The sequence below is a fragment of the Hylobates moloch genome, unplaced genomic scaffold, assembly GCF_009828535.3.
Source record: "Hylobates moloch isolate HMO894 unplaced genomic scaffold, HMol_V3 SCAFFOLD_16, whole genome shotgun sequence".
Taxonomy (NCBI): domain Eukaryota; kingdom Metazoa; phylum Chordata; class Mammalia; order Primates; family Hylobatidae; genus Hylobates; species Hylobates moloch.
This window is the reverse complement of record NW_026652291.1, coordinates 56,776,345-56,801,845: the sequence shown is the minus strand read 5'-3', so window position 1 is coordinate 56,801,845 and position 25,501 is coordinate 56,776,345. Positions and strand designations below refer to the sequence as shown.

The 25,501-nt window shown below is 36.2% G+C and overlaps 1 protein-coding gene across 1 annotated transcript in view; it reads right to left on the bottom strand.

The window, feature by feature from the left end:
- The window catches only part of LOC116484689 (cilia- and flagella-associated protein 47-like), a 128,329-nt gene that overhangs the window by 83,080 nt on the left and 19,748 nt on the right, over nt 1–25,501 (bottom strand). The window contains exons 2-3 of the mRNA XM_058429394.1: nt 9,082–9,210; nt 4,016–4,113 (exon numbers count right to left, since the gene is read on the bottom strand). Coding sequence (XP_058285377.1) covers nt 4,016–4,113; nt 9,082–9,210 — 227 coding nt within the window. The remainder of the gene's footprint in view (nt 1–4,015; nt 4,114–9,081; nt 9,211–25,501) is intronic.

The window sequence follows — 25,501 nt, the reverse complement described above, 5'->3', positions numbered from 1 at the left end:
CAAAATCAATTCAGAATTTAGAAATAAGTAAATGAATCAGAAAATATTCTGGCAATTAATGTAGATATTAAATCCAAGTACATTAGCTCTATAATTTTAGGAAGAACATTATATCTTTTGGGTGCCAACAAGTGCTTTAAATTTTTTAAAAATAGAGTATAGGCAGATTAGAGATGAGATTTTATCATAATTCTAACTTTTATAGAATATTTTTTATATGAGTGTCTTTAACATTAATCAAAATACCCCCCAGAGCTACATCTTCATTTTTTGTATTTAACTCAAATTAGACCATGAGATATTTTTTCCGGATTAAAAAATAGTATTTAAGAATTTTTTACAACTTGTCAGGATAAATTAAAAGCAGAATGCTAATTTTGCTTCCTCAACATTTCATGAGGAAGAAAAATTTCAATGTCGTGGATAACACTTATGATATACGATCTTTCATCTAGAAAAATAAAGTATAAAAAGTATGAAAGAGGCCCGGGTGCGGTGGCTCATGCCTGTAATCCCAGCACTTTGGGAAGCTGAGGCGGGGAGTGGATCATCTGAGGTCGGGAGTTCAAGACCAGCCTGACCAACATGGAGAAACCCCATCTCTACTAAAAATACAAAATTAGCTGGCCATGATGGCACATGCCTGTAATCCCAGCTACTCAGGAGGCCAAGGCAGGAGAATTGCTTGAATCCGGGAGGCGGAGGTTGTGGTGAGCCAAGATCATGCCATTGCACTCCAGCCTGGGCAACAAGAGCGAAACTCCATCAAAAAAAAAAAAGGATGAAAGAAGAAAATACATTGAAAACAGTAACTCAAAATATATTTTTGAATTTATGGAGCTAAAACTAAAACATTTTAAAAATGGTTGGCAACTCACATGTGTTTTTTAAATTTTTATTTTTATTTTTTTTTACTAGAGACAAGGTCTCACTATGTTGCCCAGGCTGGTCTCAAACTCCCAAGCTCAAGCAAGCCTACCGCCTTGACCTCCCAAAGTGCTGAGATTACAGGCACAAGCCACCACACCTGGACTCACTTGTGTTGTTTTGTATGGATGCTTTTATATTTGACACCAAGAAGATTAACAGTGTTTTTAACTGTGCTTCTCTTTTGCTAGTTTGTGGAGAGATTTCTGGATCTCTTTATTAACAATATAGTGGATTTCACTGAAGGTTGTTTATAGAATTAAAAGCTCAGAAAGAAATAAATGATCATGCAATTTTCACTGACAATGAAGTATTTTGAAGGCTATGGCTGTTTAAAATGTAAATTATATAAAGAGTTGCTCACACACTTAAGTTTTGTTTCCACAAAATATTTATAGCTCAGTGCTATATATTAGAGTTATTGAGTGTCAGTGGAAAGACGGCGGGTTATTGTCATCATTCTCCCATAGCCAAACTATATGACATACAAGAGATTTTTAAGATCACACAAAATGGAACAGCAGCTATTACATGTTAAAATTTCCAAAGGAAATCCTAAATACTTTACACCAACAGAGAATGGACTACTAACAAGCAAGGATTATTTACTGAGAATGTAATCTGGTTTTGGAACCTGCAGCAAGAAGTAACCAAATATATGTGTTTCAAGATTGTAAGTATTTCTTACATAAACCCTATTTTAGAGAGATTCTGATCAATCATTCATCTGTAGAAAAAATGTGGAAATTTAGTTGAATATAATAAAAACTGAGATGCAGATAAAGAAATAAGAGATGGCTTAGTATCTTGAGTGCACCAATGCCACATCTGGAGGTATAAAGTTTAAATAAAGTATTTTTCAAATGATTCATCTGAACAGAATATGCAGTCAATAATATTAGGAAATAATATACAAGTGAGGACCACAATTTTAGTATACTTCTGAAAGTAGTTGGAAAGCATCTTCTTCAAAGAATGGACAAAGGTTTCATTTGATGGCATTATTTAAAAGAGATCATACTATCTCTAGTAAATAAATCTTCATGTCTGAAAGTTAAAGAGGGAATAGATTTTTACCTTCGACAATTATGACTAGAAACGTGAGAAAACTTAATAATTTGGCAACATCACTAGCCACGATAGCCTAAGTTGGTAAACTTAGTTGAAAAAGATGTCCCTGCTCAACAAATCTCAGTTAAATGTGAACATTCAATTAATACAGTAAACCTGCCTATAGTAACAAAGGGAACTATCTAGCAGCTGTCATGTGTTAAGAAGTTTCGCTCCTGCATTATAATGTAAAACTACTCAATGAAAAGGGGATTTGATAATTGCGTTTTAATCTAAGTAGACCATGAAAGAATATTATTTAAGTATATTTATGAAATAACTATGCTAACTGTTCATAATGAATAATAAAAGCAATAATGATAGCAATTAGAAATATATATGTGCATAAGATGAGTTACACATATCCCACTGTAGTGCCAAAACAAAAAGAGGTTTAAGTGGAAAACTTATAGGAAATCAGTACAAACTGAATTAGGATTACATTATAATATACATGGGGAGGGGCAAGTCCTTGATGAAAAATGAACAAGGGCCATTATTCAAAAGTACTTTATTTATTAAAATAATATATTCCTGAAAGGGTATATGCAAATTTAATTTCATAAATGAAAACATATTTGAAATTTCTCATTCAAAGAGATAAGTAGTGGTTTTTTGGTTTTGGTTTTTTGTTTGTTTTTGCTTTTTGCTCAATCTTCTTACATATCCACATAAAGTACCCTGATGGTGTGTGACAGTCTTCACCTTTTAAGGTTGACAGCTATAGAAATCTCAATTTCTATCAGTATTTTCTTGAAGGATTAATAGCTCTTGCAGAAAAAAAGGCACTTTATACACCATTTAATGAGAAGATGCAACAATTGACCATCTATAATTTATTTTAAAATTGTATTTATTTCTGTTTGTTTTGCATATTTTGTCATCTCTATTCCTATTTTAAGCATATAGTTCATAAGAAAGCCAATTTCTCCTTTTCTGAGGTGCTACATCATGCACTCAATTTTTTCAAAGCCTATTTAAATTTTTTTCTCTACGTCTTGATAAAGGGATACATTTTAATGTATATTTTAAAATAACCTTTAAGGAAGATTTTACACTGCAGTGGTAATTGATTCACAGAAATAAGACATTTTCATTGAGTGGAATGATCCTACCATCATATTAAATACTTTTCCACTTAGAAGATAATGCTTTTGCAATCTATACTTGAGCACATTTCAAAATTTTAATCATTCATCTTCTATGCCTAAATGGAGATTTACCCAGAAATCAGGTGGGCAAATAATCAATTTGTAAACTTATAGTATTTTAAATCTTTTTTTTTTTTTCTTTCTCTTTATTGGAACCAAAGTTCAAGATTCTAAGTAATCAATCCTATAAAGAAATCTATCCACATATTTAAAAATAAAAATAATATTTATTATTATCAATTTAAATATTTCAGTACTAACAATAAGGAAACTAAATTTAATTAAAACATTGTTAATAGCAATATTGTCCTCATGTTTCATTTAAAATAAGACTCTTAATATTTAACTTTATTAAATAATTTTGGACACAAATTTAGTAACATTTTAGTAATTCACATCAGGCAAATCTATTCCGAGTATTAATGGAAACCCCAAATGTATGCCAGTTGCTCCAAATATGTTTCCAAGTAAAAGGTCTGCTGTAGAAACCAGGAAAAAGCAATGCTGAAAGAGTCTAGAAGCACAATCCTGTTTTTATCATCTATGTGTGAACAAACATGTAGGCTAAGGTTAAGTTTGCTCTAGTAACTCTTGAAACAGATAGAATGCTAATCAATGCAGTCACTATAACATATAACTAAAATATGTTTTCCAAAAACATTTAAAGTCCATAGTACTAGATTTAAAAATAAAATTGCTATGATTGACTAATTTATCTTAATACAATCATCTGATACAGACGTTTTTAGGGATAGTAAATAATATACAACAAAAGGTCTGAGTGCTCACAAAATGACAGAGTCCATGAACATGTAATGGGCACTTACCAGAGCAATACATGTCATTTCCATAATCTCTATGGGTGGTCCAGGAGTGCTATGGATCTCAAGATTATACCAGAATCTTAAATTGTTAAAATTACCATCTGAAAAACAAAACAAAACACTTTTTAATATAGACTTCAGAATACCACACTTAACATACACATTTGAGAATCATGAACAGGCATCATTTTCAACCTTTTTTTTAAATGGACTTTTTGTCAAGACAGCTGAAGAAAGGGTGAGAAGATGTTTTTATCACAGTTAGTGAGGAATAAGAGAAGCTCCATCCTTGCATGGCCAAGAGAATGTCCTGTACAAGTTCCTGGCCCTATACCTATGCCAGTAACTCATTAAGTTCTTCCATAAAATGAATTTTGGAATGTTTTACTTTTAAGTTAAGGATTAATGTTTCAAAAAGAAATAACCAAACTTTTTTCTCATTGATAAACTATTCATTTATTTGTACATAGATATATCTAAATAAGTCATTACAATTTACAATGCTACATTTCCAGGACCATAAGAATCTAGTATAAGGAGAAAGTCAGGAAAATGAGATTGCATGTTTCCTGAAAATGTGAAAAAGGATCCTAAGAATTTAGCCCAAGGAAATTCTGAAAGGGACATAGACTAAGTCGTGAGACAATTATTTTTATATCTTGCTTCCCTAATATTTTTAAAAAGCAGGCAATTCTGCCCCTGATGATAACCAAAACCATACTCCCTCACGCTAAAACTGGAGTCCTCATCAACCAGGCCCTTCATAAAAAGGCTTTTTATGTCCGTCAAATTCAGTTTTGTTTTTCCTCTCTGTTCAGCTTCCCATTTTGATATTCTTTTGTTTTCCTGTGTTGAACTAGGTCATGGTTTAAGATTGTCCTCCAATTTCAGTAAATTGCATACATATTCATATCAGTATTGTCATGTTTAAAAGATTTCAAGAACTGTTATGCTAGATTAACTTATTTAGGTAAATTGCTAACCTCTTTGGGCCTCAGTTTCCTCATCTATGAAATAAGAAGCACAAACTAGTGGAATTCTCAGTTTCTCTCTACTGAAAAGGTTTTTCATGAGTATATGTTTTGCATTGCATTGTACTGTATTGTATGGCACTGTATGACAGTGAATAGCATCGTATTGTGTTGTATTGCACTGTATGGCATTCGTAGCTTTGTATTGGATTGTATTGCATGACATTGTATTTTACTGCACTGCACTGTTCTGTACCATACTATATTGTACTATTTTGCATCCTGTTTCAACACTTTAGGTATCTAAAATACTTATAAGATTGGTGGACCTGAGAACAATCCAGATATTTAAAGTAAACAGCCAGTAAGAGGGAGAAAGAGAAAAAAATAGTTACAATTAATAAGACCCAGTTGAATTCTTATTCCAAATAACTATGAGGAGTTCTTGAGGGCAAATTTATTTCCACATTTTGAACTGACTCCTGTACTTGTTTATTTTTCAGACATCAGTTCATTCCCTTAAAAGCAGAAATGTGCAGAAAATAAGGTTACCAAATTTATACTGATGAGAGATTATTAAGGAAGCCTCTGCTCACATTTGCTCCTTCAATTTTATAAAAGCACTTTAAGTGCTTTCATGACACTTAAACGTGACTTCTCCCAAAATAAATCAAAGTTCTTAAAATGAAAAGTGTTTTCCCTTCTAGGTAGCTTATGCATATTTTATCTGGGCCTTTCCAATGTTTTAACCCACACTGAACTCACAGAGAAAATAATTCTGGAAATAAACAGTAGCTATGACTGAGGAGATTGCTTCATGACTCTGGGTTAGTGCAAAGATCAGTGGAATGACTCAGAGTTATAAGACCAGGGTTCAAATCCCAATGTGACCACCATTAGTTTGTGATTTTTGGCAAAGAATCTCAAGAGTCTGCCCATTTGTGGAACAGGGACTATATTTGTCATGGTTCTTCAGAGAGATGGAACTAGCAGGATGTGTAAAGAAGAGAGAGAAAGAGAAAGATTTTAAGAAATTGGCTCACACAACTGTGGAGGCTTGGTAAATCCAAAATCTGAAGTATATTGAAGTAGGTCAGATTTTATTTTACTAAGGTTTTCAACTGATTGGATGAAGCTCAACCACATTATGGAGGGCAATCTGCTTTACTCAGAGTCCATGGATTCAAATGTTAATCTCATCCAAAAAACACTTTCTCAGAAACATTAAAAATAAAGTTGACCAAATATCTGGGCCCTGTGGCCTGGCTAAGTTGACACATAAAATTAACCATCGCAGGGACAATAACACCTATTATTTATAATTACTGTGAGTATCACACGTGGCAGTGTTGTGATGTAGCTGATTTAGTTCCTACAGTGCTAAACATGTACACTGAGTATGAATTTATTGATTAGAGTGGGATTGGTGAATGATTTATTGATGAAAACAACAACAAAATCATGATTGTTTTTTAACTCTGAACCTTAAATTAAAATATTTTTCTAATTATAAAATCAATAGCATTCACTATAGTGATTTCAGGAATTCCTGAATAGTATGAAAATGAAAGTTCTTCATAATTTCATGACTAAATGACAGCTACTTAATATATTTGTATAAAATTCCAGACTCAAAATATCAACAAAGATATGGATTTATAGACATACACACATAAATATACTGGGGTGTATACAATATACATAATTGATACATTCATATGTACATAAAAATATACACATTTATATTATTCAGAAAATATTCACTATTAAAACTTTAGTTTCAATTATTCAATGTATCACAAAAGAAACATTCTTAAATGTCATATTTTTTGTATATCTTTGAATATTCTGACAAATTCCTTAGAATGAATCATTGGATTGAAGGAGATAAAAAATTATTAAAAGTTTAAACATACTATAAATGTTGTCTTAAAAAAGTTTTTATCCATTTAAATTTCTGTTGTAATGTATGAGATTGCATCTTTTGATCTGATTCTCATTAAAAATGGGTGTTACCATTATCTTTCATATTTCCCTATTCGGAAGGTTAAAACATTCTGATTTAGGTGTTGCTTTCATTTCTTTGATGAGAGGAAAGCTAGAAGGTTTCTCTAATTGAAAATAAATATACTGTGGAGCAGTCTTTAAAAAAGGATCCATGTTATTATAGGGGAAAAGTTGATTCTGTCTGAGAGTAAGGATGTGAAAAGACCTGTCTGAAGAATTAGGGATACCTTAATGTTGTCAGGTACATTTTTCCTAGCTTTTAATCTATCTTTCAACCTGTTAATATGTAGGTCAGTATGTTTATTAGAGATCAGTCTTTTTTAGCCTATTAACATAAAATCATAATATTTTGATTTTCCTTCAAATTCTTCTGAACACTTTAACCCTCATGAAGGTTTTCCTTCATGGTTCTTCTGCCCTAGATACTAATGAGGATTTAACTTTTAACATAACACATCTACAGCAATTATCTATGCCTTTGTCTCACCTGCATGATTTCACTGAAAAAGACCCTAAACCTTTACAACTCATGTTAATATTGTTTATTTTCCTAGTTTCAGCTACAAAGATTCAATTGGCAACTGGATATTGCTATGTAAATATCTTGATGTCGGATCAACATCACAAAGTGCAAAACTTTGCTAAGTGTTACAATCTCCAAAACTTGTTTCTTTCCTTCTGAATTTCTTTTTTTTTCTATTGACCAAAATACAAACGAACTCTATTATTATTTTTTGGAATCAATGCCCTTTTTTGTTATCTTCTATAAGGACAGTCATCCAATGCTTGTCTCTGAAATATTTCTCATCTTTAGTGATATTTCTATATTTCCATCACCACCACCACCATAAAAGACCTGCTTGTCTTCACTTTAAACTCGATTTGCTGTTGCAGTAGTCTAACTGGCTCAACTTCTCTTCCCAAATCATTTTGAATATTCCTAAATACCACTCTTTAGTCCATGGATTCTGTGATGCTTAATTTCATGTGTCAACTTTGCTGGGCTATACTGCCCAGTTGTATGAACAAACACTAGTCTAGATGTTCCTGTGAAGCTATTTTAGAAATGTGATTAACATTTATGTTAGTATAATTTGAGTAAAGCAAATTATCCTCCATTGAGTAGGCCTCCTCCAATGAGTTGAAGGCCTTAAGTGCAACCACTGATGTTCCTCCAAAAAGAAGCAATTATTTCTCCAGATTGTAACATAGAAACACTGCCTGAATTTCCAGCCTGCCTGTCCTATCCTGGGGAATTTGGACTCAAGGCTGCAACACTGACATTGACTTTTTAGCCTGCTGGCTTGCCTTGCAGATTTTAGATTTACCAGCTCCCACAATGGTGTCAATTGCAAATCTTTCTCTCTCTCTCAATACACACAGACACACACACTCCATCATTTCTGTTTCTGTGAAGAATGCTATCTAATACAAATTCATTCAACAAAGATTTCTTCTTTTGTATAACATTTAAAATGCCTCCACAAGTTTGTCCCTGTTCAACCACTTTTCTTTACTAAGACCTTGCATCCCTGCTACTCACCCATAAAAGAAAAACTCATTCACCCATTTCCAGGAAACCTGCCCTGAGTATTCCAACTCCTCATCACCTTATTTTACTTGGAACTTGTACTAAAAAGACATGATGTTTAACAACATTCAAATAAAGCTTTATAATATAGGGGGAAAAATAGTGTTTAGTTTCTTTGGCATATGAGAAAGATTGCTAGTATCTCTTATATTGAAATAAGCAAGGCATATTACATTATTAAAACAATACACTCATTAATATTTTATTAGAAATTTGCTGTATGCTTTTGTATAGTGACAGAAAAATATGTAAAGCTTTTCAATTATGAAAGAGTGGGCACCCTTCTAGCTGAAGTATTTTGATACTATTGACATTAATAGCAGTGGAACTCCAGAATATATGCTACATATAGTTAATACTGAAATAATAAAATTCTTACAGAAATATGCAATACAAATTTGGATATGTATTATGCATGTAAACTATCTATTTCATTCAAAAGTGAATGATGATTTGGATTTATGCAAACTAATAGTGAAACTCTGTCATAATAAACTTACATGTGGCTGCATCATCCAAAATGCTAGATCGTTCTGCTGTTGAATCAAGACAGGAGAGGGCTTGATCTTGATCTGTGTCTTCCTCATAATCATCATGTTTCCTTCTTGTAGTAGAAAATGTAATTGTACCTACAACACATAAGTACAAGATGCCCTATTAATCAGGGTTTAGTTTTCTAAAACAACAGGTAAGCTACAGATATTAAAGTTACTCTGGCTTAAAACATATAAATATAAAGCAAAAATTAATTCTAGATGTATTAGAAATAAACCTGATACATATTCAGAACATTTTAAGGAAAAGCTCAAGGAAAGAGTTTAAGGAAATATTTTCAAAATCTCCATTAAAATGGTAATTTTTCAACAGCTTTTCTGAGATAATTTTAAAAACTGGAAAATAATATAAATGCATCAACTTTCAGAATACTTATTGCCCCTGGATAACTGTTCTTATTTTCTTCCTAAGTCATTTTAATGCTCTATTTATTACCCCATTAAAATAATATTTATTTTATATAATATCACAATATCCCAAGCATGAAATTTCTTGAAAATATTTAATATATAAAATGTTAAACATTTTGTTATAAAAGTTATTAGTGAGGCCAGAAGCGGTGGCTCATGCCTGTAATCCCAGCACTTTGGGAGGCTGAGGCGGGTGGACTGCTTGAGGTCGGGAGTTCGAGAACACCCTGGCCAACATGCTGAAACTTGTTTCTAGTAAAAATACAAAAGTTAGCCAGGCGTGGTGGCACACATCTGTAATCCCAGCTGCTTGGGAGGCTCAGGCAGGGGAATTACTTGAACCCAGGAGGCGGAAGTTGCAGTAAGCCGAGATGGCACCACTGCACTCCATCCTGGGCAAAAGAGCCAAACTGTCTCAAAAACAAAACAAAACAAAAAAACAAAAGTTATTACTATCAAAAACCATCACTCTCTGGAATTTTTTTATACTAAAATTGACCTATATAAGTTGGTATTAATGTTTAAATTAAAGTTTATATTCTTATGGAAATGATTCAGAAATGGTCCCTGACCTCTAAATACCAGCTTGACATAAACAAACTTTTGCACACAAAACTATGTGTTTCTAGACATGCATCAAAATCAAATAGTTTACAGCAATGCCTATAAATATTGTGTAGTTGAATTATGGTAGTATCCACACTTCATGAATTGTAAAGACAAGTAGAACTAAAATTAAACATCAATATTTTCTTGGTTTTTACTTGAGAGTAACAAACTCTTCCTGAATTTTTTTTAGTAAATTCTATTTTTTTGGAGTGTGGTCTCCTTAGAGAGAGAGCTTGAAGTAAAATCATCTTAAGATATAATAATGTGTGTATGTAAAACCAACTTGAAATGAAACACATATGGAAAACAGTTAGCCAAAAGTACAGAGCAAATACCCAATAAATGACATCTTTATTTATGTTCTTACTATTCCTGGTTAGGAGATGGTCCAAAACAGTAAGATACTGTTGGTCACACTGCTCTTGAAGAGGACAGATATCTAAAAGAAAGAAATGCCTAATTTGGAAAAAAAAAATATTTTAACTTGCTTCTGGGGGGAGGTGAGAAATACAAGTGTTTCATGTGTTGACGGGCGACACAGACATTTCATGTGTTTCATATTTTTACAGAGTTAGACAGGTGACCAAAAGTCCTGAAAGTTGCAACTTTAGATGTCCTGTACAATATGACAGCCATTGGTCACACGTGACTACTGAGCAATTAAAATGTTGGTAGTCCTAAATAAGATGTGCTGTGTGAAATATACATTATATTCCACAGACTGTGTAAAACAGAATGTAAAACATACTACTAATAATTGTATGTTAGCTATGTTGTGAAATTATACATTTGGGGTCTGTTCCAAGGTGGCTGAATAGGAACAGCTCCGGTCTGCAGCTCCCAGCGTGATCGACGCAGAAGACGGGTGATTTCTGCATTTCTAACTGAAGTACCTGGTTCATCTCACTGGGACTGGTTGGAGAGTGACTGCAGCCCACGGAGGGTGAACCTAAGCAGGGCAGGGCATCGCCTCACCTAGGAAGCACAGGGGGTTGGGGGATTTGCTTTTCCTAGCCAAGGGAAGCCATGACAGACTGTACACCTGGAAAAACGGGAAACTCCTGCCCAAATACTGTGCTTTTCCAACGGTTTTAGCAAATGTCGCACCAGGAGATTATATCCCACAACTGGCTTGGTGGGTCCCACGCCCACGGAGCCTTGCTCACTGCTAGTGCAGCAGTCTGAGATCGACCTGCAAGGCAGCAGCCTGGCAGGGGGAGGGGAGTCTGCCATTGCTGAGGCTTGAGTAGGTAAACAAAGAAGCTAGGGTAGCTTGAACTGGGTGGAGCCCACCGCAGCTCATCAAGGCCTGATGCCTCTGTAGACTCCACCTCTGTGGGCAGGGCATAGCTGAACAAAAGGCAGAAGAGACTTCTGCAGACTTAAACGTCCCTGTTTGACAGCTCTGAAGAGAGCAGTGGTTCTCCTAGCATGGTGTTTGAGCTCTGAGAACGGGCAGACTGCCTCCTCAAGTGGTTCCCTGACCCCCGTGTAGCCTAACTGGGAGACACCTCCCAGTAGGGGCCGACTGACACCTCATACAGGCTGGTGCCCATTTGGGATGAAGCTTCCAGAGGAAGGGTCAGGCAGCAATATTTGCTGTTCTGCAATACTTGCTGTTCTGCAGCCTCTACTGGTGATACTCAGGCAAACAGGGTCTGGAGTGGACCTCCAGCAAACTCCAACAGACCTGCAGCTGAGCATAGGGACTTGACAAGATGGTAATATTCTATATTTGTGCTATCCAGTATGGTAGCCCATAGCCACATATGGCTAATGTAATATTATTTGGTTTTAATTAACTGAAATTGAAATAGTCACTTGTTTCCAGTATCTTTAATACTGGACAGCACAGAGATTAAACTGAAAACATATTCTATGTAGTAAAGAAAGTATTGTTTCATACAAATTTTGTTTCTGTTTTATTTGTAGCTGTGCATATAATAGAGAATATGTGTATGTTTATGTTTATTGAGTCACAATGTAAAATCAATATTTTTTTAAATTCTAGGTCTTAGACAAAAATGTTTGAAATCCACTTCTTTTTAAAAATGCATTGTCCTCAGGTACATATATGTCCTCACTGTCCAATGCAGTGGCAGCAAGCCACAGGAACAGGCCATGAATTCCTCCAGGCACAGATCATGCCTGTTATGGGTTTTGAATACTTGTAAGATATAACATTTACTATCATCAATAGAACATTTGCTGCTTTTTTTTTCCATTTTAAAAGACAGAGGATAGAGACTTGACAAGACAATGTGACATCTTATATTCACTATCAGCTTCATTTTTCCATTATTGGATCACTTTTATGTTTACATGGAATATAACTGCTATTATGAAACTAAATGTGAGTAATTTACTGTACATGTCCATGAAATTAAATAATTTCTTCTATAGTAGCAAAACAAATTAAATCAGAATAAGAATATACTGTAAGAAATTGTATGCAAAGAAGCCACAGAAAGGTTCTCACTGCAGTCCTCTCATTGTCCCACAGTCATGGAACTCTGGGAGTATTCTTTTTCTGCATTGCTTCCTCTAGAAGATTTCTCCTCCCAACTCCCTCAAAATTCCAGGCTTCTTTGAAAAGCATGACATTAGACTATGCTGCCTGCTATCATCCGTGGGTAGTCATGTATTAGACTCAAGATCACCATCCTATATTTAATTTAATAATTTTACACATGGTGTATTGTTGTTCCTTCTCAATTACTTCTGAACATTAATCTAGTTGTTCAACCCTCACATAAATCTGAGAACCAATTCTTTCTAATGGGTGTGTAGATATGTATTTGTATATTTATATATTTTTATGTTTATGTACACACACATGCTAATATTATTCTAGGCTTAGTTCTACAATCTGGATGGAATGTGCAACATAAATTACCAAAAATGACTCAAAACATACCTGACACTGACCTAAGCAAATCTGTAAATAACAGAAGATTGTCATGTTACTTAAAATTTTAGAAAGCATTAAAGGTAGAGAGTAAAAGTTGTAGTTTAATATTTAAAGCTAAAATAACACTTATACTAAAATTTAATAAACACATTATGTGGAAATATAGATGCAAATTACTTATACTCCCCTCCAAAAATAAAAAAAGATATTTTTCTTTCAAATTGGCAATTCTTAACACCTTTGGTAACATTCACCTTAGATAAAAATGTTGAGTGACAGCCCTGATCTCAAACACTAGCAGTGAGAGTAAAAACGGGTATTTTTTTGGAGAGTTATTTTGCAAAATCCACAAACTTGAAAGTGCATATCCCCTTTGACATATCCATTTTGTTATTTATCCTATAAATAACTTGTATATTAAATGTTATCCTTACAGGTAAACTAGCACAGTCAGTGAAGAGTTATATACAAAGATGCTGTTGAAATATTATTCATAAATGCAAAACAAGAGGGACTTGATTTCAATCTTGGTATGCATGACCAGTGACATGAATTAAGATTATATATATATATATAAATGTTTTTATGCTATGAATTTTACCAAAATAAAAATGATTATAAGAGAATATTATGAATAATTATACACCAAAAAATGGATTACTTTAGATTAAATGGAAAATTTCTTAGAAACACACAATCTACTAAAACTGTCTCTCGAAGAAATAGAAGAACTGCATAGATACAACACTATGAGGATGTTGAATCAGTAATAAAAAAACTTCCAACAAAGTAAAGCCCAAGACCAGATGTCTTCCCTGTTGAATTCTACCAAACATTTAAAGAGGAATTAACATCAATCTTTCTCAAACATCTCCAAACATTTGAAGAGAAGGAAATACTTACTAACTCATTCTAGAAGGCTAGCATTGCCCTGATACCAAAACCAGACAAAGACACTACAAGAAAAGAAAACTAAAGTCCAGTATCTTTTATGAACATTCATGCAGAAATCCTCAACAAAACACTGGCATACTGAATTCAGCAACATAGTAAAAGGATTATACACTAGGATCAAATGAAATTAATTTCCAGAATGAATGAATGAATGGTCATTCAACATACAAAAATCAATCAATTTAATATACCACAGTAATAGAATATAGGAAAACACACACACACATACACACACACACACACACACAAACGATCTCACTTAATACATAGAAAACTTTTGACAAAATTCAGGTCAGTTGTGGTGGTTCATGCCTGTAGTCCCAGCACTTTGGGAGGCTGAGGTGGGTGGATAGCTTAAGCCCAGGAGTTCAAGACCAGCCTGAGCAACATGGCAAAATCCCGTTCCTACAAAAAATACAAAAATTAGCCTGGTGTGGTGGCACCCGCCTGTAGTCCCAGCTACTCAGTAGAATCATTTGAGCCTGGGAGGTGGAGGTTGCAGTGAGCCAAGATGGTGCCACTGCACTCCAGCCTGAGGACAGAGTGAGACCCTGTCTCAAAAAAAGAAAAAAGAAAAAAAAGAAAAGAAAAAAGAAAGCACTTGACAATTCAACACTCTTTTATGATTAAAAAGAAACATTCAATAAACTAGGAATAGAAGGAAACATCCAAAACACGATAATGGCAATGTAGGATAAACTCACACATAACATCATATGTAAGGTATAAGACAGAAAGCTCTTCCTGTAAGATCAGAAATAAGACAAGGATGCCTGTATTTTTTCCACTTCTATCCAATATAGTTCTGGGTATTCTAGGCAAAGGAGTTATGAAAAAAAGCAATAGAGGCATCCAAATTAGAAAGAAAAAATATTTTTTTCTTTTTATATGACACGCTATATACAGAAAACCTTAAGGATTCCACATATAAACTTGTTAAAGCATTCAGCAAATGTTCATGAAAAAAATCAACATGCAAAATCAGTAACATTTTTATACACTAGCAATGAACAATTTGAGTAGGAAATTAAGAAAACAATTCAGTCAGATAAAGCCAATCTTTAGATAAACCTACATATGTTACACAACATGCTTGGCTTAAATAATAAGGAAATCTAATCAGTATTTCAAATACTATCAAGTATAGATGCCCCTCAATTTGCAAAGAGGCTTATATCCTGGTAAAATGATCATAAGTTGAAAATATCATAAGCTGACAAGGCACTTTAAACTTACCATACTTTATAAATATACAATAGATTTATACAGCCATAACCCCCATCATAAGTCAAAGAGTGTCCTAAATATATATTGCCTTTGCACCATCATAAAGTTGAAAAATCATAAGTAGAAACATTGTAACTCCAGGACCATCTGTACTCTCACAAATTAAAAGTACATATTTTCCATTCTCACTCATTTCAGTCCATTAAAGACTCAGCATATTTTTCTTTCCCCTAACTCACTCATTTAAAGTTTATTATATTTTATTATCCCTTAACAAATAGAAATTAGGCATTCATTTGTAAAATATTTTAAAAGCCCTATATGAGTATTACAAGACTGTATATTATAGAACAGAGTGAGAAATAGTTAACTATGACAAAAAATAAAAATTGGTGAAGAGAACTACAGAAGCAATTGTGTGTTTACTCAGTAGTTCATGTTTTAATTGAAGGAACACTTTTAAACAATGTATCTTAGAAGTATGCCATTAATTTGCCCAGGTATTTTTCTAGTGAAAAACCTTTTTCTTGACAATGTCAATTTAATTTTGTTTCTAAACATTTTTTTCTTTTCGTTTTACATATATTTTTTATTGTTAATTAGCTACTGTGGAAGAGACAGTCAAATTCTTGTCACATATTATAATGAATAACATTATACTTAGCAACCTGATTGTCAGCAGTACATCTTCAAATGAAACGCAGCGAATCATGATTATGAGAATAATATGTTTTCCAAAACATGGTAACTTTTTTACACAACATATGTACATGCTATTTTTTTGGCCTATATTCCACTCTTCAGGGTAAGGTCAATTGTTCCAACAGGAAACAAAAATAAGTATAAAACTTGGTTTTTTGGTGCTCGAGTTTGTCAAAGTAATAGGAAAATTATTAGACCGCTTTGGTAAAATGAGAAATATGACAGTAATAATACTAGTATCTAAAAGCAACTCCCCACATTAAGATAACAGCCTCATTGAATTAATGGAGATTTTCAGTTTGTCTCAATAGACTATGAAGGGAAAAAAATCTAATAGGAATAGCAATTAAACCCATTATGTTTTTAATAGCACAAGTTTTAATTTTGAAAAATAGACTTGTTTCTTTGCTAAACATTAAGTGATTGATTTTTCAAAATCATTTTTTCACAGTCAGTAAAACATTTTCTAGTATACAAGTCTTTTTTAATCAAGTTTTTTCCAAGTATATATTATCATATAAAAGCCTCAAGTTTAAAGGCTGAAAAACATAATTTTATATTAATGGGTTTTCCTTTGAAAATAATTTTTAAAATATTTATTGAATGCTTACTGTGTGCTAGGCATATGCTAAATGCTTCCTGTTCATCATCTTAGTTAACTCTTGCAAGAAATGTAGGAGTTAATTACTCATTGGGCCCATTTTAAAGCTGAAGAACCTGGGCTTAGGGAAGGTGGTCTAACTTTGCCTAGATCACACAGTTAGTAAGTGGCAAAGGCATATATATTTTCCTGGCATATAATATGAGAAATTATAAATGAAATTGTGCTTGAATATCACAAAATATACTACAGAATAAACAGAATTTTGATTGGAAAAATATAAAAATCACTCACATACGAGGGAACTTCAAAAAGTTTATGGACAAATGGAATTAAAAGAATAAAAATTATATAAATTTTATTTCTCAACATAAGCTATATCAAGTTCAAGACGCTTTTGTGAGTGTTGGTATCAGCCATTTAGTTCATCCCTAAGAAAACTGAGGGTCCTGGAAATTTAACCATGTTAAAGCAGTCTTTATTACATAATTAACTTAAGAAAAATACTGCCCTTTAAAGATTTTTTTAAGCTAAGGAAAAAAAAGGCAGAAGTCAGAAAGAGAAGTCAGAAAGAATCAAATCCAGACTGTAAGGTAGATGCCTAATGATTTCCTATTGAACGTCTCACAAAAGTGCCCTTGTCTGATGAGGGGAATGAGCAGGAGCATTGTCATGGTGCAGAAGAACCATCTGGGTAAGTTTACCTGGGCATTTTTCGTGCTGAAGCTCTGGATAACTTACTCAAAATACTCTCTTAATAAGCAAACGTTATTGTTCTTTGGCCTTGCAGAAAGTCAACAAGCTAAATGCCTTGAGCATCCTAAAAAACTGTTGCCATGACCTTTGCTCTCATATTTTGCTTAACTGGCCCACTTCCACCTCTTGCTTTAATTTTTTTATTTTTATTTATTTATTTATTTATTTATTTATTTATTTTGAGACGGAGTCTTGCTCTGTCGCCCAGGGTGCAGTGCAGTGGCGCGATCTCGGCTCGCTGCAAGCTCCGCCTCCCGGGTTCACGCCATTCTCCTGCCTCAACCTCCAGAGTAGCTGGGACTACAGGCGCCCGCCACCGTGCCCGGCTAAATTTTTGTATTTTTAGTAGAGACGGGGTTTCACCGTGGTCTCGATCTCCTGACCTCGTGATCCACCCGCCTCGGCCTCCCAAAGTGCTGGGATTACAGGCGTGAGCCACCGCGCCCGGCCCACCTGTTGCCTTAATTTACTTTGTATTCAAGATTTTGCCGGTAAAGCCATGTTTTACCTGTTACAATTATTTGAAGAAATGCTTCAGAATCTTGATCTCATTTGTTTAAAATTTCCATTGAAAGCTCTGCTTTTGTTTGCAGCTGATCTGGGTGTGACAGTTTTGGCACCCATCAAGTACAAAGTTTGCTCAACTTTAACTTTTCAGTCACAATTCTATAAGCTAAACAAATTTAGAAGTCTATAGTGTTGGCTATTGCTTTTGCCAGTAACTGTAGGTCCTATTGAACTAGGACTCAAATAGGATGAATTTTTACTCTCAAACTGATGTGCCTGCCACTGTGAACTTCATTTTCAACAGAATCTTGTACATTATTAAAATGAGTTACCCGTTTGTAAACTGCTGATTTCTTTGGGATATTGTTCCCGTAAACTTTCTGTAAAGCATTAATGATTTCACCATTTTTTCCGCTAAAGCTTCACCGTAAATTTGGTGTTTGCTCTCATTTCAATATTAGCAGAATTCATATTGCTTTCATTGGGTCTCTTTCAAATGATGTCTCATCCTACTTAGAATCTCAAACTAGGTCCTGTTTAGATATGTTATGTCAAGTTAGCATGAGTTTATTTTGGTGCAAAAAGTATTTTGAAACCCATGAATAGATTTTTTTCATAATATGCATTTTCATAAATGTTTTGAAGTACACTTGTCCTTACATAACATTTAATTTGACCTAAAGAGATAGAGCTCAGATACTGCACATTAATCACCTAAACTCTCATCCCTCAGAAAACTGCCAAAAGCCAGTTTCCATAGTAATGGGTAAATCTGGCAAAGCATTTTCTGTCTTTGCAATTGGTCCCCTCACACCTACCCTGCATCATCCTTTGACTCCATGCTTCATTGCCTCCAACTGCTAAGGAGACGTACTGTAAGGAAAATCTCTGTATGACTGGGATTTCATCAATTTGCGAACCATGGAAGCAAATTAGTTCAGTCAAGAAGTTTTGGTATAAGTATCTTCTCTGTGAACATTGTATTACATATGATCAAATAAATTTGAATAAAGTTTTGTTTCTCTAATATCATACTACCCTACAAAATCTATAAAATCATTGAAGCAAGACTATAATGGCCTAAAAAATCTTCCACTAATTTTTATCTTCCTTCTGTCCCTTTCTTTTTTCCACCCTTCATTTTAAGCTTACTTTTAACCCACTTTCTTTTGTTTTATTGCCCCTTCATTAGGGGACCAAAACAGCAAGGTGGGAAAAAACAAAATTACATGGCTGATGAAAAACAGAGGCTGGGGCAAAATGTTAAAGCAGTGATGGTTCAGATAGCTATTAAAACCACGTGCTTCTTTCTGATTCATGTAAGAAAAAAGTAATTCATTACATTTCATCAAAATAAAGAGAAGTTTAATTTTTTAAATAAAAATGCTAAACATATCTTAGTAGCTCAAAATTCAAAGATAAAGACTTTCTTTAGAATATAATGGGTGGATTCATCAGCCACTAGAACCTTCTTCCTAAAGTAACCCAAATTTATATTCAATAGAGCATCTATAGCCTTCACTTCCAGTGAGAACTATTTATCTAATATATAATCAAAAATTACAAGTGAGTGTTGGACCTCGTGGCAAACAATTAAGTTGCAGGAATGTCTTTCCTTCAGCATGACAGAGTATAGACAGTTTCAAATTTACTTTTCTACAAGCAGGTAAATCTTCCTTGTTCTCATATTTTATTGTACTCTTATTATTGCAATACTAAGTAACTTTTAAAATATATTGGGAGCAACTTTATTTTTGAAAATGCATTGCTTCTTCTATTCATTGTTGACTGGACACCTGCAGTTGTATGCCAGGAATTGGTCTGGAGGCCAAAGCCAGGCTAGCAATCAGAGGACAGATCATCTTGTGTAAAGGCAGAAAATGCCATATGTGACATTACTTGTAGATCTATTTACATAAATGAATTCATTTCTAGACAATCATGTGAGTACAATTTGGGGATAGAATTAGTACTCATCTTGATTTTGGTATCAAGAGTCAGAAAGAAAAGGTCTGGTACTCACAAACCCTCTAGGGTAATGCCATCATGAAACATCAGAGCATAGGCTACCTGGGAAAGCTAAAATTGTAAAATAAAAGAAAAATGTCCAAAGGACCATGAGAGCATCCAAGAATACCAAATATACGATCTCCACAATGCCTCAATGTCTTGCTTTTAAAAATCACTCCTGTCACCTAAAAGAACATGAACCACCTTGCCGGGCGTGGTGGCTCACGCCTGTAATCCTAGCACTTTGGGAGGCCAAGGCGGGTGGATCATGAGGTCAGGAGATCGAAACCATCCTGGCTAACACGGTGAAACCCCGTCTCTACTAAAAATACAAAAAATTAGCTGGGTGTGGTGGCGGGTGCCTGTAGTCCCAGCTACTCGGGAGGCTGAGGCAGGAGAATGGCGTGAACCCGGGAGGTGGAGCTTGCAGTGAGCCAAGATCGTGCCACTGTACTCCAACCTGGGTGACAGAGCAAGACTCTGTCACACACACACAAAAAAGAACACGAACCACTCTATAGCAAACAATGATTATTTTCAAAGACCAATGACACCTGATTGGTTTTGCTTCTACAAGTATAGCAGTCAATATTGGTGATGGCGAAAAACCAAAAATATCCAAATTCAGTTTCAACCAAGATATTGATAGCACTCTACCTAGTTTTTTTCATTGAAATAAGCTAGGATAGAGAGGTGACAAAAGAAGTTCCAAATCCCCCATATGCCCATATCATATTTGGAAGTTGTCAAGAGAGGTATATATAATCATCTGGCATTTTTGGCTTTTGCAAATCAAGAAGGGAACAGTGAGGAGAAAGAAAAACACAGAAAAAAGCAAAATTTACATTAGATAATATCTCAACTGTTTCTGTGGTACTATGGTCAATAAGTTTCTTTCAATGTCAAAGACTTGGACAAGATGGCTAACTAGACACAGCCAGGAAGAACTTCTCTCACCAAGACAGATCAGAATATTGAGGAATATGGCATGCTTCAACCAGACTGTCTCAAAGAATGCACTGAGAGAGGTTAAAGAGAGGGCCCAGATGTTGGGACTGAAGGAAGAGGAAGCTGGAAATCATGCATGAGATTGCTCAGTGCCAGGATACATTCCAGGCCCTGAACAGCTCCTGAGGAAAGTGGTGGGTCTGACATGTGTAAGCTGCTAGACCTGGAGAAAGAAGGGCTGTCTTTTCCATAGGACCAGGGCGAATCTGATCTGCATGCCCCACTGACCTCCAGCCCCTCCCAGAGCTCCTGCCAGGCCATGCCTACATGCAGTGCAGCCTCAGCTACCCCACCAAAAGGTTTTTTGCCAGCATCTACCATCATAGCACTTTAACCATATCCTCCTGTCACCCCACTGGAGCACTTTTGCTGACATCATCCCACCAGATGGCATTTGCCTGCAATCTCACCACTGTCCCTATGGGTCACAATCAGCTGTGGCACCATCACTGTCCCACCGAAGTACTTTCTGCCCATGGCATCCCCTGTCAGAAGGGTTCCCACTCACAATGTCCCTGGCAGAGCACCTCCTACAAACAGTGACCATGCTGTGCCCACTGGAGCACTTCCAGCCCATGGCCCCCCACCTCCTCAAGTACTTCCTTCTATTGTCACCCTTGCTGGAGTGCATCCCACCTGTGGCACCCCTACCACCCCTGTCACAGTGTGTCCCACCAGTTGTGCCACCACCAACCCAGCCCGAGTGCATCCCACCCATGGCACCCCTGCTGGAGAGCCTCTCACCTGTGGCACCCCCAAGTCCCCCACCAGAGCACTTCCCACCCACAGTGCTGCCACCACCCCCACTGGAGCATTTACACCCACCGTGCCCCCACCATTCCCTATGGAGTGCTGTTGCCAATAATCTGGCAGTGCCTTGGCTCCTACATCTCAGCTGGGGCTTAACCTCAAGGCAACAGTGGACAAAGCCATGGACCCAGTACCAGCCACTCATGGATAGATCACATAGCCCAGCAATGTGGAATTGAGCACTGGCCCTCTGAAAGCATCCAGAAACTAAGTCATTCAACTACACACAACTTGCACCACAGTCACACCTTCAAGGGCAATAATGACCATAAAAATATAAAGCCCATCCAAATGACAGCAATTTCAAATGATAAAGGAACATCAGCCCTCACAGATGGAAAGAACCAGCACAAAACTCTAGAAACTCTAAAAGTCACCGTATCTTTTTACCTCCAAAAAAAATCACACTATCTTCCCAGAAATGGTTCTTAACCAGATTGAAATGGCTGAAATGTCAGACATAGAATTCAAAATCTGGATGGCAAGAAAGCACATCAAGATATAAGGGACACAGAAAAGGACTTCAATAAAATTCATCATCACCTCACATTCAAAACCCTCAACAAATTACTCACCGAAGGAACAAACCTCAAAATAATAAGAACCATGTACAACAAATCTATAGCCAATATCCTACTGAATGGGCAAAAGCTGGAAATGCCCACCTTGAGAATTGGAACAAGACAAGGACGTCCACTCACACTACTCTTCTTCAACATAATACTGGAAGTCCTAGCCAGAGCAATCAAACAACATAAAGAAATAAAGGGCATTCAAATCAGAAGAGAGGATGTCAAACAATCTCTTCACATACAATTCTATACTCAGAAAACGCACAGACACCACCAGAAGGCTTCCAGAACTGATAAATGACTTCAGTAAATTTTCAGGATACAAAATCAATGCACAAAAAATCAGTAGCATTTTTACACATGGAAAATGTCCTAATTCAGGGCCAAATCAAGAACACAGTCCTTTTTATAATAGGCACAAAAAGTATAAACTACCTAGAAATACAGCTTACCAAGGAGGTGAAAAATGACTACAATGAGAATTACAAAACACTGGGCAGGCAGATCACGAGGTCAGGAGATGAAACCATCCCTGCTAACATGGTGAAACTCCGTCTCTACTAAAAATACAAAAAAATTAGCCAGGCGAGGTGGCTGACGCCTGTAGTCCCAGCTACTCAGGAGGCTGAGGCAGGAGAATGGCATGAACCCAGGAGGCGGAGCTTGCAGTTAGCCGAGATTGCGCTACTGTGCTCCAGCCTGGGTGACAGAGCAAGACTCTGTCTCAAAGGAAAAAAAAAAAAAATCACAAGACACCGCAAATGAAAAAACATTCCATGCTCATGCACAGGAAGAAGTCTTATTAAAATGGCCAAATGTCCCAAAGAAATGTACAGATTCGGTGTTATTTCTGTGAAACTATCAACAACATTTTTCACAGAATTAGAAATAAAAATTATTTTAAAATTCATATGGAGCCAAAAAAGTGCCCAAATAGTCAAAGCAATCCTAAGCAAAAAGAAGAAAGTCAAAGGTGGGAGAGATGGAGCAAGATGGCAGAATGGAAGGCTCCACTGATTACCTCCCCTGCAACAACAGCATTTTAACACTTACCTGCACAGAAAAAATACCTTCATAAGAACCGAAAATCAGGTGTGCCCTCATAGTACCTGGCTTTATATCTGTGTCACTGAAAGAGGCACTGGAGAAATAGAAAAAAAGTCTTGAGTCTCCAATGTCACCCGTCACCCACCCCGCAGCAATGGTGGCAGTGAGCAGAGAGCATCTCTGGGTGCTGGAGGAGGAAAAGCACAGCAATTGTGGGGCATTTAACTCAGTGCTTTTCTGTTAGAGCAGAAAGGAAAACCAGACCAAAATCAGCTGATGCCCACCCACAGAGGGAGCATTTAAACCAGTCTTTACCAGAGGGGAATTGTCAATCCCAGTGGTCTGAACTTGAGTTCCTACAAACCTTGCAACCAAGGGCTAAACTGTGCTGGGTCTATAAATAAACTGGAAAGGCAGTATAGTCTATAAAGACTGCAATCATTAAGCAAACCTTAGATCTAGCCCAGAGACAATGGACTGGGGGGTGTACATGACCTACTGAGACACCAGCTGGGTGAGGGAGAGCTGGCATCACCGAAGTCCTAACCCCAGGCTGCAAGGCTCATAGCTCCAGAAGAGACCCCTTCCTTCCCCTTGAGGAAAGGAGAGGGAAGAATGAGGAGTACTTTGTCTTGCATTTTGGATAGCAGCTCAGCCACAGCAGGATAAGCATCAGTCAATGTTGTGAGGATCCCATTCTAGGCCCTAGCTCACAGACGACATTTCTAGACACACACTTGGTCAGAAGGGAACCAGATACATTGGAGGGAAGGACACAGTCCTGGCAGCATTCATCACGTGCTAACTGAAGAGTCCTCGGGCCCTGAATAATCAGCAGTAATACCCAGGTGCTACATCAAGGGCCTTGGGTGAGCCTCTGAGACTTTCTGGCTTCAGGTGAGACTCAGCACATCACCAGTTGTGGTGGCTATAGGGTGGCTGCTTGAGAAAAGCAGAGCAAAAAGTCAAAGGGACATCATCTTGCACCTTAGGTACCAGCATGGCCACAGGGCCTCTTGGCATCCTTGATTTCAGGACTTGTCTATTGGATGACGTTTCTGAACCTGCCCTGGGCAAGAGGAGAGCCCAGTGCCCTGAAGGGTGAGTCCCAGGTCAGGCAGCATTCACCACAAGCTGACTTGAGAGCCCTTGGGCCTTAAAGGAACATTGGCTGTCATTTGGCAGTATTCCTCACGGCCCGCAGCTACAGGTGTGGCTCCTCTGCCTTTGGAAAGATAGTTATTGGCCTTAAAGGGAAGGTAAGCAAGTAACTATGGGTAGAAAGTTTATTCCAAGGGATAAAAATAGAGAACTTCCCAAACCTAGAGAAAGATAGGACTATCCACATTCAAGAATGTTATAGAAACCAAGCAGTTTTAACTCAAAGAAGACTATCTCAAGGCATTTAATAATCAAACTCCCAAAGGTCAAGGATAAAGGAAGGATCCTAAAAGCAGCAGGAGAAAAGAAATAAGAAACATACAATGGAGCTCCCATGTGTCTGACAGCAGACATTTCAGGGGAAATTTTATATGCCGGAAGACAATGGCAAATTAAAAATATTCTGCACAGTAATAGAAACTATCAACAAAGTGAAGTGACAACCCACAGATTGGGAGAACACATTTGCAAACTACACATCAGACAGGGGATTAATGACCAGAATATATAAGGAGCTCAAACAACTCTATAAAAAACTAATAATCTGATAAAAGTGGGAGAAATATTTGAATAAATATATCTCAAAAGAAGACATACCAATGGCAAACAGGCACGTAAGAAGGTTCTCAACATTACTGATCATTAGAGAAATGCAAATCAAAACTATAATGAGATATCATCTCACCCCAGGCAACATGGCTTAGATCCAAAAGGCAGGCAATAACAAATGCTGGCGACGATGTGGAGAAAGGGGAACCCTCATATACTGTTGTTGGGAATATACATTAGTACAACCATTGCGAAGAACAGTTTAGAGATTCCTTAAAAAATGAAAAATAGATATACCGTACGATCCAGTAATCCCACCGCTGAGTATATATCCCAAAGAAAGGAAATCAATATATCAAAGAGATGTTTGTTGCAGCACTGTTCACAATATTTAAGATTTGGAAGCAACGTAAGTGTACATCAACAGATGAATACATAAAGAAAATGTGTATATATACACAATGGAGTATGATTTAGTCATAAAAAAGAATGAGATCCTGTCATCTGTAATAACATAGATGCAACTGGAGA